This window comes from Balaenoptera borealis (genome assembly GCF_965194805.1).
Source record: "Balaenoptera borealis genome assembly, chromosome: 10".
Classification (NCBI taxonomy): Eukaryota; Metazoa; Chordata; class Mammalia; order Artiodactyla; family Balaenopteridae; genus Balaenoptera; species Balaenoptera borealis.
The window spans coordinates 69,514,970-69,531,100 of NC_138874.1; the positions used below are offsets into that span (position 1 = coordinate 69,514,970).

The following is a 16,131-nucleotide window of genomic DNA, read 5'->3' on the forward strand; positions in this document are numbered from 1 at the left end:
TAATCTAATTTTTAAATGAACATTTGGTGTTCTGGTGCCTTCTTCTCTTTTCATTCTAGAAGGCCATCTCATACAGAACCATAGCTTTAAATATCTCTATGCTGTTGACATAACAGATTTATATTTTCAGTCTCAAAAGTTTCCTTTAAGTTTCAGAACCAAATGCCCATTAGACATTCCCTTTGAGTAATTTCAAATGTCTAAAATTGAACCATGATCTCTTCTCACCACTTCTTTCAAAATCCATTTGTCCCCATTTCAGTAATTGCTCATGCCGGAAATGTAGGGATCTTTTTTGACCCCTCACTCTCCCTTACCCCCACATCTAATCCATTACCAAGGCCTACTGAATCTGTTTGTGAAATATATCTTGACTCCATCCACTGTACCACCACCACCCTAAGCTTAACCACCATTGTCCCTCTCTTAAACTGCTACAATATCCTTCTTAATGGTCTGTTTGCTTCTGCTTTTGTCCCCTCCAGTTCATTACAGAGAAACCAGATAATTGCCTTCCCGTCCCACTTACATTTAAATCCCAAATCCTTCATATGATCTTGCCTGACTTGGTTCTTGACTTTTCTGTCTCTTCAACCTCATCTTCCACTACATTAACCCTTGTTCTCAGCATTTCAGAAACATTGTGTTCTCCTTTGCTCTTCTCTGCCTCAAGATCTTTGTGCAGGCTGTTCCTCATGCCTAGAACAAGCCCCCTCCCCAACCTCGTTTCTTTACCTGACTAAATAACTCTTTTATTCTTCAGATTACACCTTAAATGTCACTTTTCTACATTGCTTCCCTTGACCTCTCTATCTGGATTAGATTAGGTCACTCCCCATGTCCCTCGAGGACCTGGCACTTTTCTTTTTTGCACTCACCTCAAGTTGTGATCATGTATCCTTTGTATTGTCTTGTTCGATGTCTAAATATCTTAATTGTCTTATTTGACTGTGAACTCCATGAAGGCTTAGTCTGTTTTGCTCTCTCACTATGTTCTCAGTGTCTCATACAGAATCATGTATATAATAGGCACTTAATAAATATCTGGGAAATAAATTAACATTCAATAGCGAGAACACTATTCACTCAGGGCTTCAGAGCTGGAAGGAATCTAATAAGTTATTTAATTGGTCTAGTCTTGTTTGCATCGTGCCTGTCATGTCCTTGACAGAGGAACATTCACACTTTATTCCCTTGATACTCTGTGAGCAAAGATCCCTGGTCCTTTCAGTTGTATCTCAAGTGTAGTCATTTCTCTATCCTTTGCATTCTTGTCATTCTTCTCTAAAATATTTGAGGCCTGACCAGGTGGGATAAAGTAAGATGGTTACCGTCTTTGATTATGGCAGTGTGCTTCTATCAATGCTTGATTAGATTGCCTTCATGTCTTAGAATTGTCATAAGCACTGATGCTTATTGAGCTTGTAGTCAGCTAAAACCTAACATTTTTCTTTTAAAGATTAGGGGCTTCCATTGTTAGATTACAAATGAGGCACTTGAAGCCATTTTAACTTTAGCCTTCTCTTGGCTGATAGCTGTTCTCCATACAAGTTGTTGCAGGGTTTTTAGTCTATAAAAATGTCTTGAAGATGGGATTGTCATTTATAGCACCTGTTACTTCCTGTGCCAGGTTGGCAAGTATGTTATAAACATGTCTGAGAGGAGGAAACTTTTATTAAGTACCTACTCTGTACCAGGCTTTTCTAAATACTTTATAATGTATAGTTTACATTATGTAATGTATGTAAAATATCCCGCAAGGCAGCATAGGGTAGCGGTTAACACATGGGCTCGAGAATCAGATCTTCTTGATTAGAATTATGGCCCTGACACTTACCAGCTGTGTGATCTTTGATAAATTCCTTAAACTCCACTTGCATTAGTTTCCTCATCTGTAATATTAAAATAATAAATTGTGCCTATCTTACAAGGTGGTTGTGATGATTCTATAAATTAATATTAATATATTCAAAGCATTGTAATGGTCTGCCACATAGAGGTGAATATATGTTAGCTATTACCTCATGTAGTTCTCAAAATAATTGTGAGTTAATATAATTCCAGTTTTACAGATGAGGAAACTCGTCCAGAGAGGTGAAGTTACTTATTTAAGGCAGATCCAGGATTTAAACTTGTGCTGAGAGTGGTAGAGTTGCAGATGTTTGTGTAGAAGGAATCACACATGATACCTTTCCTCTGAAAGGGACTGTGAGTGTGGCAGGTGCTTAGGGTCTCATCGACTGCACTGCAGGATGCCTTGGTTGTACCTGTAATGAGACAAGACCACATATTAGCTTAAATAAACTGATGAAGAAGCAGTGACACTGAAAGATGGAACCAGTCATAGCAGTCAGTTTCCTGACCAAGAATATGAGGCCCTTGAAGTAGAATCTGTCATACTCATATTTTTATTTCTAGCCCCTTGCATTGATGTGTAATACATACTCAGAAGACACTGTTGGTGAATAAGTGAGTGAATGAATAAATGAATGAAGGTATGGGGAGAGAGTGAGAGCTAGGAAGAGAGGCAGAAATGATGCCAGGGTTTTTGGCATGGGTGACTGGAGAGATGGCACCACCCTCCTCTGTGATAGCAAATGGAGGAGGAGGAGGCAGGTCTAGAGGAATGAGAAGGGAAGTTATTGAGTTTGATTTGGACAGGTGGGATGTAATCCTAGTAGAGATATTTAATAGGCAAATAGAAATGAGAGAGTTCAGTGTTGGAAATATACTGGAAACTTCTTTTGAATTTGAGACCTGGAACAAGTATCCCTAGAGTCACAATCCCATAATTTCAAGAAGTGAGTTTTTCTCAAATACTGTTAAATCATATTACAGATGTTATTCTGTAATAATTTTAGACTTACATCTTACTCTCTCAGCATTATGTAGATGGAAAGCAAATTAATTTCATAGTAGAGAAATTACAGAGATTTTAGAATAAGCCATATATAAAATGCACAATATAAATGACATCTCACTGTAAACCTTATTTCCTCAATACTCTAAGTGCCTTTGGAGAGCTAATTAAAGTGAAAAATTCTTAGTTAACATAGAAAGCTTGGGTTATTTATGGTAGAAATCATGCCAGGATAATTGTGTTACAAATAAATAATATCATTTTCATTGAGGAATAATTCAGGCTGAAGTCCGTAAAATCAGTTGCCTGAACCAACAGGATGGGAGAAGAAACAGAATCATATTCATCTTTACACAAACTAACCTTTTTTTCTGTTACTTCTTTAACTATTTTATAATTGCCAAACCTTAATTGGAGAGGTTATGTTTCATGTCATCCATATGAAAAGCTCAGTTTTATCGTAATGAATTCAGATTTGTAGTATTTTAGGTAAATAATTTCATTTAAGATACATTTCTAATGTTTTTGCTTTAATGAGGAAGCACGCTGCATATTTAAATGTTTTTCTAGGTAGGCCTTCTCTTCTATCTATAGAATACATTATTTATTAGAAAGATTCAAGGTGTTTTTATCATATCTACTAGGATTGAAATTATTGATGAGTAGCTTAGTGTTTTATTTTTTAATTAATTAATTTACTTATTTATTTATTATTTTTGGCTGGGTTTTTTTTGGGTCTTTGTTGCTGCACTCGGGCTTTCTCTAGTTGCAGCGAGCAGGGGCTACTCTTCGTTGTGGTGCGGGGGCTTCTCATTGTGGTTGCTTCTCTTGTTGAGGAGCATGGGCTCTAGGCACGTGGGCTCAGTAGTTGTGGCGCACGGGCTTAGTTGCTTCGCGGCATGTGGCGTCTTCCCGGACCAGGGCTCGAACCCGTGTCCCCTGCATTAGCAGGCAGATTCTTAACCACTACGCCACCAGGGAAGTCCTAGCTTAGTGTTTTAAAGTATTTGTTTATTTATTTATTTATGGCTGTGTTGGGTCTTCGTTTCTGTGCGAGGGCTTTCTCTAGTTGTGGCAAGCGGGAGCCACTCTTCATCGCGGTGCGCGGGCCTCTCACTATCGCGGCCTCTCTTGTTGCAGAGCACAGGCTCCAGATGCACAGGCTCAGTAATTGTGGCTCACGGGCCCAGCTGCTCCGCGGCATGTGGGATCTTCCCAGACCAGGGCTCGAACACGTTTCCCCTGCATTGGCAGGCAGATTCTCAACCACTGCGCCACCAGGGAAGCCCTAGCTTACTGTTTTACATTCAACTCTTCCTGTTTTATTCTTAATATATTTAGAAATTTTCTTAATAGCAATAAAATAATTACTTTAGAGCAGCCAGAAAAGACTGTTAAGATTATTAGTGTTCTTATCTTATTTTGCATATGGTTAATCTAAGGTCAGGAGAGGTGGCAACCTATCAATAAATTATTTAAGCTTTTAAATTACAGTGCCTTTTTTTTTTTTTTTTAACAATGATAGCATTAATCTTTAAAAATGTATTTCATTGTTTAAAGGTATGTTTGGGCATTTGTTTTTCCTCTCCTGGTTTTTGAAAACTTTCCAGAATTCAGTTATATTCATTTCCTTCTTAATATTTTTATCTTTCAGGAGTCAGGAGAAAGCAGTGGAAGTTGGAGTCATTGTCAAGTGATTGAGACCTTTTACAAGAAAATCTCATTGAATGAAAGTCTTTTAAATTAGTGACATAACAAGACTAGTTATTAAAGGTGACAGTGTACAGGGAACGTTAAAATTGAACAATGACTCAGCTGTATATTTACATCAGATTATTGGGAGCCTATCTGTTCATCATTTCTCATGTTCAAGGTAAATCAGTGTTCATTTAAGCAATCTTATCTCTTTTTTAGTAATTTATTTCTATATATAAAAAACACTCATTCTTAGGACTGCTCTTTCAACTCATGTCCCGTTTTGAACAGTTAGGCCCAGTATGCCAATAGCTTTTAAGTATAGAGGCAAAGAACAAACACATGCCAAATAATTTTTGAACTTGACTATGATAGAAACATTTTCAAGTCTGTATAAAATCTCAGCCTCTTTGACCTTTGTGTATTATCTGTAACATAGGCATTATGATGTACAACATCAGGTCTTATGAGGATTAAATGAGATAAAATATAAAATAAAGTAGGTGACCTAGTGCCTAAGGGTAATAGGTACTCAAGACTTACTTTTAAAATTCCTCTCCCCTTTAAAATACAATAAGGAATAAATGTCAATTTTTAAAAAACATTTTACTGTTGTTAAAAGAGTTGAGAAACATAATTGGAATTTCTGTGTGCCAAATATTAAAATTTCTTCAGAGTACTCAAAGTTTTATTTATAACTAATATTGTAATTTTACACTGTGCATTCACAGCCTAGAACTCCCAAACAGGAAGTTATTTTGATGACTCTTAGGATCAGATGGGCTATATATTTGCATGTGAGCTTTTCCCTGTATGGTTTAATTAGGACAATGTTTTAAACTGAAGAGATAGTGGTATTTGGCAAAATGATTTTATATAGAACTTACTGAACATTTCCGTTCTCTTAAGTTTATATCTTCACAGATTGTTCTTCATAATGTTTTGTTCACAGTGATGATTAAAATCTGCTTATAAGAATTATGATTAACAGCATAAATCTTTTGACATTTTCATTTGAGTGAACATAATAATGAAATCTGTAGCTTGTTTGTATTTTGTCTTAGGTTTAGTACCCTTATTTAGTATCCATGCTGAGAATATAAAAGCACTCTTGCAAAAGCTACTTTTTTGTGTGAAACACCACATAATTTAATAAAACATCTTTATTTTAACGTCTGTTGTTAGATGCCTTGTTGATCAGTATCAACCAAAGCTGTCATAGTTTTGAAGATGAGTTAAATTAATAGTAACATTTGTATTTGCTACCTTACTCCCAGGTAATCAGTATTTAGTATTAAAATTTTTTTAATCTATATAGATCACACAGAGGCAATATGATACAAAATTCTCATTCCCCATCCTAAGTTGTTATATAATAAACTTTTTTTTTTTTTCCCCACACTGCACAGCATGTGGGATCCTAGTTCCCCGACCAAGGATCGAATCTGTGCCCCCTGCAGTGGAAGCGCAGAGTCTTAACCACCTGACCGCCTGGGAAGTCCCAATAAACTTTTGTTAGATGAAATAAATTGGTAATTAGTTATCAGGCATAAGTGAAAAGTCTTAGTAAGCATTATATTTCTCTGAAATATAAGCGAAATTTGTTGCATTTCCTTTCAAAGAAGATTGGTTTGATAGTTCCCTTCAAATAATAAGATAAAAATATTTGCTCTTAAGGAAAAGAGCTGAAACCAATGTAGAAAAAATGGTATTTCGGACTTGCCTGGTGGTCCAGTGGTTAAGACTCCCTGCTTCCACTGCAGGGGGCACGGGTTCAATCTTTGGTCGGGAAGTTCCACATGCCGCGAAGAGCAGCCAAAAAAAAAAGTTATTTCTTAGAGATTACTATGGATTGCTAGAGCGGTGTTTTATATATATAACCTATAGCTCCAGCCCACACCAGGACTCATAATTTTATGCTTTGTAAACACAGGACTTGTGTGTAGAAAGAGATTGGCGTGTTCTAGGAACTGACACAGGGCTGTATGTTTGGGCATGATGGAGAGAGAGGTCCACAGGGTCCAAATCCTGCAGTGTGCTTCAGTAGGCATGGTGAAGGAGGTTGGATTTTATTCTGAGTGTATATGAAGCCGTTAATTGGTTTTAAGCAGGGAATGACAGGATCAGATTTAGGTTTATAAGGTAACTCTGGCTGCTATGTGGGAAATGGGTTGGAGGGGGCAAAAACAGAAGTAGGGAGATCAGTGTCTTATCTTGGAAGTGACATGATATGATGGGCCCGGGTAATAGCAGGAACTAGACCAAAATGAGAAAAAGTGAGATATATCTTGGAGGGTGAGCCAAAGACCTGGGGAGGACCAGGTTTGAGGAGAAAAGTCAAGCATTCCATTTTAGACGAGTTAGTTTTGAGTTACTTAAGCAAGTCAAGGCTGAAGGGATAAATCTAGGAACCGTCAACAAAGAGATTTATTTAAACCATGGGAATAAGTGCTGTCATCTAGGGAGAGAGTACAGAGAGGCTGTTGCTAGCTATTTTTCTTTGTATCCATGCCTCTACTTAGTGAAATTTTACAACTTTAAGGTATAGCTCAGGTTTCTTTGCTTTTGACGCCCTAAGATGAGTTTGTGTTATTGGCTCCTTCGTTTGTTTACATAGCACCTTTGTATTATATCACTCTTTGAATTGTGTTTATTTATGTGCTTATCCCCTCCACACACATACACCTTTGTCTCCTTCCAAGTTTCTCAAGGACCACATCAGTTTCCAACATTCAGTAACTTGCCTGCACATAGTTGGCCTCTAATCAGTGTTTTGTTAATTAATACTTGAGATAATATAAAGCTCAGATGCAAATTATTGTAATTAAAATATTTCTATCTCTTAAATTCAAACAGTGTTCTAGGAAGTTATGTGTATTAACCATCTGTAACTTTGAATTTTCCAGGTATTGGTGATCTTTTAGTATGATCTTTGTTATTAGTAATATCTTCATTTATACACTTTTATATTTAAGCCTTTTATTGTACATTCATTTGATCTATATATAATCTCTTGAATTGGGCAGAAATTATTATCATCATCTTTTATAGATAGAGACCTGATGTTCAGAGACTAACTTATCAATGGAGATATTCAAGACTTGAACCCTTGACTTCTCACTGTTATTTCAGTGTTATTTCTGCCACACTATACTGCTTTTTCTATGTCTCATTAGATTTTTGAAAAACTAATTGCATGCATATATTATTTGCCATTTGGTCTCCATAGTTAAATTGATGCTTCCTCTATTGTTGTAATAGGATTGTAAAATTGGTTAAGAGACCTCAGATATGCTTTAGTCCTATGGTCTTATTGAGTAAATGAGGCTTGAAGTGACATGGCTTGTCCATGATCATCCAGCTAGATAAACGGTGGAGGAACATAGTAGACCAGAATGTAGATTTCCTCATTTCTACCCAGTGGATTTCTTCCCTTCCTGAAGCTCTTCCCCACCCCTTTTTTTTTGTTGATGCTCTTAACATAAATGAAGTCTACGTTTTGTAGCAATTTAGAGGATTAAGTGAACATTATTGAAATTTATGGCATGGAATCACTAAAATTTATTTAGCAGCACATTCTTTTCCTGTTATCAATGTGTGTGTATGTGTTACTTTTTCTTTTTTCAAGTTCATCTCACCAGTACGGCTAAATTTTAAGTCAAGTTCACATTATGCCTTGAACCACTTATTTAGCATCTATAATGAAATACATACACAGTTCTCTTAATATTTTATACCTGTTTTAGCTCTACATTTCATTCCATGAAGATCAACTCTACAAGGAGTAGCCTAGCTGATTTCAGCTGATTCAGAGGGAGAAAGGAATTACTAAAACGTTGTTTTAGTTCTGTTCTGCTTTCAGCCTGAAAGAATCAGTACCAAATAATGAGAGTATCTGTCATTTGAGGCTACGAGACTAATGCAAGAACACAGTTCTGTTTCCATGTGCTAACTACTGCCCTACAGTAACCTTCATTTTCTGGCAGCATAGTCTGGATTTGAACCAATGACCTTGAGATAAAAGGCACCAGATAATGTGATTAGCCCCCATGCTCTCACAATTCCCTTACTTAAGCAATTAAAATCCAGAGCAAGATGCTTAGTAACTTCACTTCCACATAGAGGTACAAATAAAGGACTTTACTTTTTTTAAACTAGTCACAAGTTTTAAACCAGAGAGTCTAAAAAAAGAACTGTAATTTGTCTTTTTTTTTTTAAACCTCTTTATTGGAGTATAACTGCTTTACAGTGGTGTGTTATTTCTGCTGTATAACAAAGTGAATCAGCTATACATATTTTTTAATGATTGGAAATAATCTCGCTCTTCTCTGAAACTGCTTTCCATTTTGTACCTTTCTTACAAGTTATGACCATATTCTACCTTGTGTCACTCTTGTTTGTCTTTCACTAGTGCAAAAATTGTGACATAATCATCTCCATATATCCCACAATACCTGGGATAGTTTTTCTGTGCATTTTAGGCTGTTAATAAATGTTAATCATATGAATGAAATTTATTTTTAATTAAAACACACATCAGCTACAATTAATACAATAAGAAAGCTTAGAAACTTCTCACTGAAAATTGGAATAAAAGAATTAGCTTTTCAGAATGGTTTATTTACAACTTCATGTTTGAATACAGGGCAGAATCTAGACAGTATGCTCCATGGTACTGGGATGAAATCAGACTCCGACCAGAAAAAGTCAGAAAATGGAGTAACCTTAGCACCAGAGGATACCTTGCCTTTTTTAAAGTGCTATTGCTCAGGACACTGCCCAGATGATGCTATTAATAACACATGCATGTAAGTATTTTATGCAGTCCTTCTTAAATTTACGAGAATAGGGTTGCACTTAGTACTATTTTAAGAATTGTTTACTTTGAATTTTTTTTCTTTAACTTTATATGGTTTTTCCAAAGAGCCAAAAGCTTCTTGTTTTTTATATAGGAACATTTATTACTATTAAGTGATTGATGGTTATTTCGTTAGAGTAACATTGTAATATAGGTTTTAAAGAGTTAGAAGGAATCTGGTATTTGCCTAGCATTTTGGGTTTATTTAGTGATCTTTTTATCATAAAGTGATTGATATTCATTGTAGAAAACTTAGAGATTACCAAAAAGAAACCTTGAAAATTCACCTAAAACCTTGTAATTCTAAATTGGCTGAAATAGGGGCTTCCCTGGTGGTGCAGTGGTTGAGAATCCGCCTGCCAATGCAGGGGACACAGGTTCGAGCCCTGGTCCGGGAAGATCCCACATGCCACGGAGCAACTAAGCCCGTGCGCCACAACTACTGAGCCTGTGCTCTAGAGCCCCCGAGCCACAACTACTGAGCCCACGTGCCACAACTACTGAAGCCTGCGTGCCTAGGGCCCATGCTCCACAACAAGAGAAGCCACTGTAATGAGAAGCCCGCACACTGCAACAAAGAGTAGCCCCCGCTCGCCACAACTAGAGAAAGCCTGCACACAGCAGCGAAGACCCAATGCAGCCATAAATAAAGTTATTTTAAAAAAACACAAAACCTTCCTATTAAATAAATAAATAAATTGGTTGAAATATTTTGCAGGTCTATAAGAATGATATTGTGATATTTAATTAATTTTGTATTATTTTCTTATAAGTGAACTCCCAAATCCAAATCTGATTTATATAACCACTTTAATTTTTCTACTTAATTTCATGTTAACTAATTAATATTTATATATGATCATGTAATTCTATTCCGTATTCTTGGGGGACATTGAAGAATTGACTTACTAGCCAAAAAAATTCCCTGAACGACTCAATCTCATCAGTCAGTTGTCTCCCTGTTATAAAGGTGTAATAATCAATAATTATTGATTTGTTTTGTACTTTCCTAATAATTTTATGCTCTTTGAATGTGACCAGATATAAAGCCAAAAAGTATACATATAAAACACTGAAATTATATGATGGTTCACCATGTCTTAGATTTGTTGTTTGTGCTGGTGGTGGTTGACTTCACTGTGACAGACTGGGTGATCTGTTGTTAGGGGAGTGTTCCCTATGTCACCAAGAGACTTCTTTCCAGACTTCTTGTCTGTAGTTCTTGCTTGATCTGTGTGGGCTATTTGTTAGAGGCTTAGTAACCCAGAATAAAACTGGGAATCATCAATTTTAACAGAATTTCACCTCACACTTAACATTTTCTCATTTCAGAAAATGAATAATTCTTCAATATTCTTTTAACTGTAAGCAGTATACTTACTGATATGAACAGTAAGGAGGGACACAAAAAAATCTTTTAGATGTTTCTTCCTACCCATGAAAGCCTAATGAATATATTAGGAGAAAATTCTGGCATACTAGTACTAAAATGCTAACTTTTTTTTTAAAAGATACTCCCCTCTGGGGTTTTCCATTTTTTAATTTATTTTATTTTTATTTATTTATTTTTGGTTGCATTGGGTCTTCGTTGCTGCACGCGGGCTTTCTCCAGTTGTGGCGAGCGGGGGCTACTCTTTGTTGTGGTGCACAGGTTTCTCATTGCGTTGGTTTCACTTGTTGTGGCGTGGGGGCTTCAGTAGTTGTGGCTCGTGGGCTCTAGAGCGCAGGCTCAGTAGTCGTGGCACGCGGGCTTAGTTGCTCCGCGGCATGTGGGATCTTCCCGGACCAGGGTTCGAACCCATGTCCCCTGCATTGGCAGGCGGATTCTTAACCACTGCGCCACCAGGGAAGTCCCGATAACATTTTATTAAATACAAATACATTTATATAAATTTCTTGAAAATTCAGCTATTTAAAAGTTCTCCCTTTTTTCCTATCATGTTAAATAAAAAGTGCCTCTCAGTATCTTAGTTAGTCTGGTCTTCCCAAATATACTTTTCTTTGTCATTGAATCTATTTTTATGTTTCACAGGAAAGTTTGTTTTTATTTATTATTGTGTACAGTATGGGAATACTGAAAATCTTATGGATGAAAAGAGACAAAGTTATTTTTAAGTATATTTTTAAACGTTAAGATTATTTACTTTATAAAGTTGTATAAATCATCTTTCTGTGATCACATGACTATGATTAGCAAAGAGAAGTTACATAGTATTTCATATTTGGTGGGACTTGTTTAATAGAAAATCCTTTTCTACCTGACACAGGATTTTTATTAGACCTTTAGGTTTTAGTTCAGATGTGACAATTTTCATTTGCCTTAAAACGCATACGTTTTTGACAGTAAGTCAACTGTGAATGTAATTCTAATTCAGAACTAAAAGCCATCAGTAACTGGTCACATTCATATGGAGATTTAATTAGTACTATCCAATGTGAAGTTGGTTTTTGGTTTTTTGGCTTTTTTTCTTTTAGAACTAATGGGCATTGCTTTGCCATCATAGAAGAAGATGACCAGGGAGAAACCACGTTGGCTTCAGGGTGTATGAAATATGAAGGATCTGATTTTCAGTGCAAGGTAAGACCTAATTTGAGGCCTATGAAATAAAGAAGGGAGGGGCCATAGGAAAAGCGTTGATTCCCCAAGGAGAAGTGTGCCTGGTCTGCACATTGCTGTGTGTTCTGGAAGCAAATATATTGGAGGAAGCTTAGCTCTTGCTTCAGGTCATATGATTGTGCCAGTTGAAATTACAGATTATTTTACTTTAAAAAAAGTTTTATATCATCTTTTTTTTAAATTGTCAAGCCTGTAAAAAATGATACTGTCACACTTATTTCTGGATTATAAAATTGACTGGAAAGACTTTAAGGTGACAGGTAAATAACCTTTATATCTTTCTGAGACAACTTAGAGACCTTAAGTCCTTGTAAGGAGATCTCAGTGGAGTTACTTTAACAGCACAGCAAAGGAATCAGAGGATCAGTAATAGTTTATGAACATATTGATGGCTTTGGGTTATAAACCTAATCTCTTCAAAATCCTGTATAGTAATTTTGCCCCAGGGGATCCTTCCAATGTTTTTGAAAACAGCTCCAGAGAGAGCTGTTTGTTAACAAATTTAAGCCTCAGCTATTTTAGAAAATTATTCCAATTAATGAGAAATTCTCAGGATTGATAGAAACCACACATGCACGCACGTGCGCACACACAAACACACACACACACACATACATACACGCTCGCACATATTGCATCCCATCTATTTTCTGTTTGCTACACCTCTAGTGACGGGCTCATTACCTCCCAAGCCCACCTATTTCATCTGTAGTAATGACCTGACCTTATCCTTAGAAAGCTTTTCCTCCGAATGACTGCAAGTCTCTCTTCCTTTGTACTTCTTGGACCAGAGAGAACAAATTGAATCCCTATTTAATATGGTAGCCCTTTACTATGTGAAGAAATTTTTTTTTGTACCACTTTACTCCCCATACCCTATAGTCTTTGCCCAATGAAAATAATAGTTCAAAATGACTTCAACTGCTCCTTATAATCATCAGCTTTAGAGTTACTCACTCTTCAGTTTCTCAATGTAAGATGCAGAATTGACTGGTCTGGCCAGAAAAAAAGAAGAAAAAAAAAACCAAGAATTAGTAACTCCTTTCCCTTTTCCTAAATGCAGCCAAATCTCATGTTAGAGGTTTGATTGTCATACCATATTCTTGAAATATATGGAGTTTTCTGTCAGCTGAAATCCCCATGTCTTTCACTCACGCTATTGCTCATCCTTATCTCTTCCATTCTTTATTGGTGCTCTTGGTTTCTTGACACAAACAAGTAGGTGGGAATGGAATGAGTTTTGTTACACAATTGTCACATACTTGTCTAAGTTAAATTTCATTGTATTAAAATTAATCCTTTGCTCTAATTTGTCAGGATTTGGAGGATGCTGATTTATTTGTCTCTTCCGATTTTATGCTATTTGCATATTTATCAACCACACTACAGTACACTGTTTAATCAGTTTAAAATGTTGAAGAAAGACCTCTCTGTGGTTAAAGCAATGAGCTCGACAGTAGTAACCAGTGTCTTGCTGGCCCCCTCAACTAGATGTGTCCCAAATGAATTTATCAATGTAATTTAGTTGTTAAGCTTGACAATCTGTGTTCAGATGGACATGCTGCCTCTTGCTAGCTGTGGAACTTTGAGCAGGGAGCTTTACTCTCTTAAGTTGTTTTCTCATCGGCAAAGGAGTTCATGTAAGGGTCAAATGAGAGGTAGCATATATGCAAAGAGTTTAGCACAGCTGGCACATAGTAAGGACTTAGTAAGTGTTAGCTTTTACCATATTGATGATGTAACCAAGCAGCCTTTAAACTGGGTTACGCATATACCTGGGTGCACACAGACTACATTACACAAGGATCGCATAGGCACATGGATAGTTTTAAGGGGATCGGTTTACCTATCGTGAACTTCCACAGGTCCTATTGCTTAATATTGATCTGCCTGAGACCAGAGCTTCTTAAGCAATTTCTCTTTTCCTTCCTTCCTTTTCACAATCAGCCTTGTCACAGTTTCCAGATTAGTGGCCTGGAATGTAAATACTCAAGTTTCCAAACTGTTATAATTCGAAATCTAAGTATCAGTGTGGGGAACTTGGGGATAGCAGATATATTTGCGTATCTGGTAGTTTTTCATTTTTTGCTTTCAGCCAATTTGCTAGATCATGTAAAATAATTTTTCCTAATAGGATCATTATAGGAGTTTTAGCATACGATTGGAAGGTCTCTTAAAGAATTATGGGACAATGGTATAACTAGTTCCTTCCATTATCATCTTTTTGTTTATGTGAACAAAGAATCTTAGTACTGACCCCAAAAAAGGAAAAGATAAAAATAGGATTAAAGTTAATGCCGAACTTTCTCATTCTAGCAATAAGTAATTATCCATGAACTTATGAAGTAGTTTTTTTAAAAGTATCATTCATCTCATACCTCTCCAATAAAATTTTCTTTTTATATTAGTATTTTAATAAAGATTATAATATATATAGTTTTGATTAATTTTATACTAATAATAATTGTGATGATAAATCAAACCAAAATAATTTTTTAAGACTTAAAGACATACTATCACAGGAAATAAAATAGATTATATATGTTTATTTTTCATGTGGAGAATTATTTATCAAAATATATATTACATTAGGACAATTTTTTTTTAACATCTTTATTGGAGTATAATTGCTTTACAATATTGTGTTAGTTTCTGCTTTATAACAAAGTGAATCAGCTATACATATACATATATCCCCGTATCTCCTCCCTCTTGCGTCTCCCTCCCACCCTCCCTATCCCACCCCTCTAGGTGGTCACAAAGCACGGAGCTGATCTCCCTGTGCTATGTGGCTGCTTCCCACTAGCTATCTATTTTACATTTGGTAGTGTATATATGTCCATGCCACTCTCTCACTTCGGCCCGGCTTACCCTTCCCCCTCTCGGTGAACATTAGGACATAATTATTGTGGAAAATGTGGCAACGGAATAGGAGCTCAAGGAGCAAAAGGAACGCTATAAAATTTTCAATTGTTAAAGAAGTATTTTGACCATTTATTTTTTAAAATAATGATAATGGGTATTGAATTGCTGTATTATTTAGATTCTACTGAATAGATTTAAGAGCTATTTTAATTTTATTTTAAAATATCATGTGCAATATGCAAGGAATTATCAATACATTCTTTGCAGCTATTTATGATGAAAAATTTTAGGTGTCAGTCTAAAAATATATGAGGGGATACATTGTTTTTCAGAATTCATTTAGGGGTTACACAGACAAAACATGATGATCACCACTTATCTCACTTTCTGTGTATCTTGCTATATCTCATTCTTAATTTACCTGGCACCTAACCTGAGCAGAACGGCTCTGCTACTTTTACCTAAGCTTTTTCCTCCCAGTGCTTTCATATACTGTCAGGTTTGAATCAAAACAAGTTCAAGTGATAATCACCATGCTTCACCCAGACCTTGATTTTCCCTCACACAATCCAGTCTCTGTAGGTAAATCTGGCTTATTCTGTTTCTTCCAGTAGGATGAATTATTTCTCAGAAACCGCACTGCCATTTCTTGTAATTTGGTTTCAGTTCCTTTATCGTGTACCACTCCCCCTCACCTGCAACCCCCCATTCAAGCTCACTAAATAAGTTAGAATCTCCTATTTTATGAATGCCAAGTGAGTTTTTTGCCCACAAGGATTTTTATTGCCCACCAAAATCCAGAGATACAAATGAACTTGGGTGGAGCATGGGAGTGGGGAGTGCAGGAACCAGAAAGGTTGTGTCACCCAACTTCATAATCTAGACACACGTAATTTTTGCCTACCCAGATATATAGTTAACCTACATAAGAAAGATGTGAGTTTCATGTTGCTTGTTCTCAGTGAAGCCACATTGAGTCTTCCAGGAGATTACAAGCATTTGTGGCTTATTCTAGAATGTCAGCTGGGATCTGTGTCACATTCACTAGAGGAAGAAGAATTAATTTATTGAACATTTACTATTTGCATTTAATATGCTAAGTGCTTGGTATATTTTACCTCATTTTCTCCCAGTTACCCTATGAGGCAGGTATTTTTTATCCTCCGTCTTATAGCAGAGGAAACTAAAGCCCAGAGAGAAGTAAGTTCATTGCTCAGGGTCACAAAGTTAATAAAT

The 16,131-nt window shown here is 36.2% G+C and overlaps 1 protein-coding gene across 4 annotated transcripts in view; it reads left to right on the forward strand.

Annotated features, from left to right (window-relative positions):
- BMPR1A (bone morphogenetic protein receptor type 1A) overlaps positions 1 to 16,131 on the forward strand; it is a 140,407-nt gene that overhangs the window by 103,281 nt on the left and 20,995 nt on the right. For all 4 annotated transcript variants that reach the window (XM_082406763.1, XM_082406761.1, XM_082406762.1 and 1 more), the window contains 3 exons: positions 4,515 to 4,733; positions 9,201 to 9,363; positions 11,889 to 11,991. In XM_082406763.1, coding sequence (XP_082262889.1) covers positions 4,667 to 4,733; positions 9,201 to 9,363; positions 11,889 to 11,991 — 333 coding nt within the window. In that variant the 5' untranslated portion in view covers positions 4,515 to 4,666. The remainder of the gene's footprint in view (positions 1 to 4,514; positions 4,734 to 9,200; positions 9,364 to 11,888; positions 11,992 to 16,131) is intronic.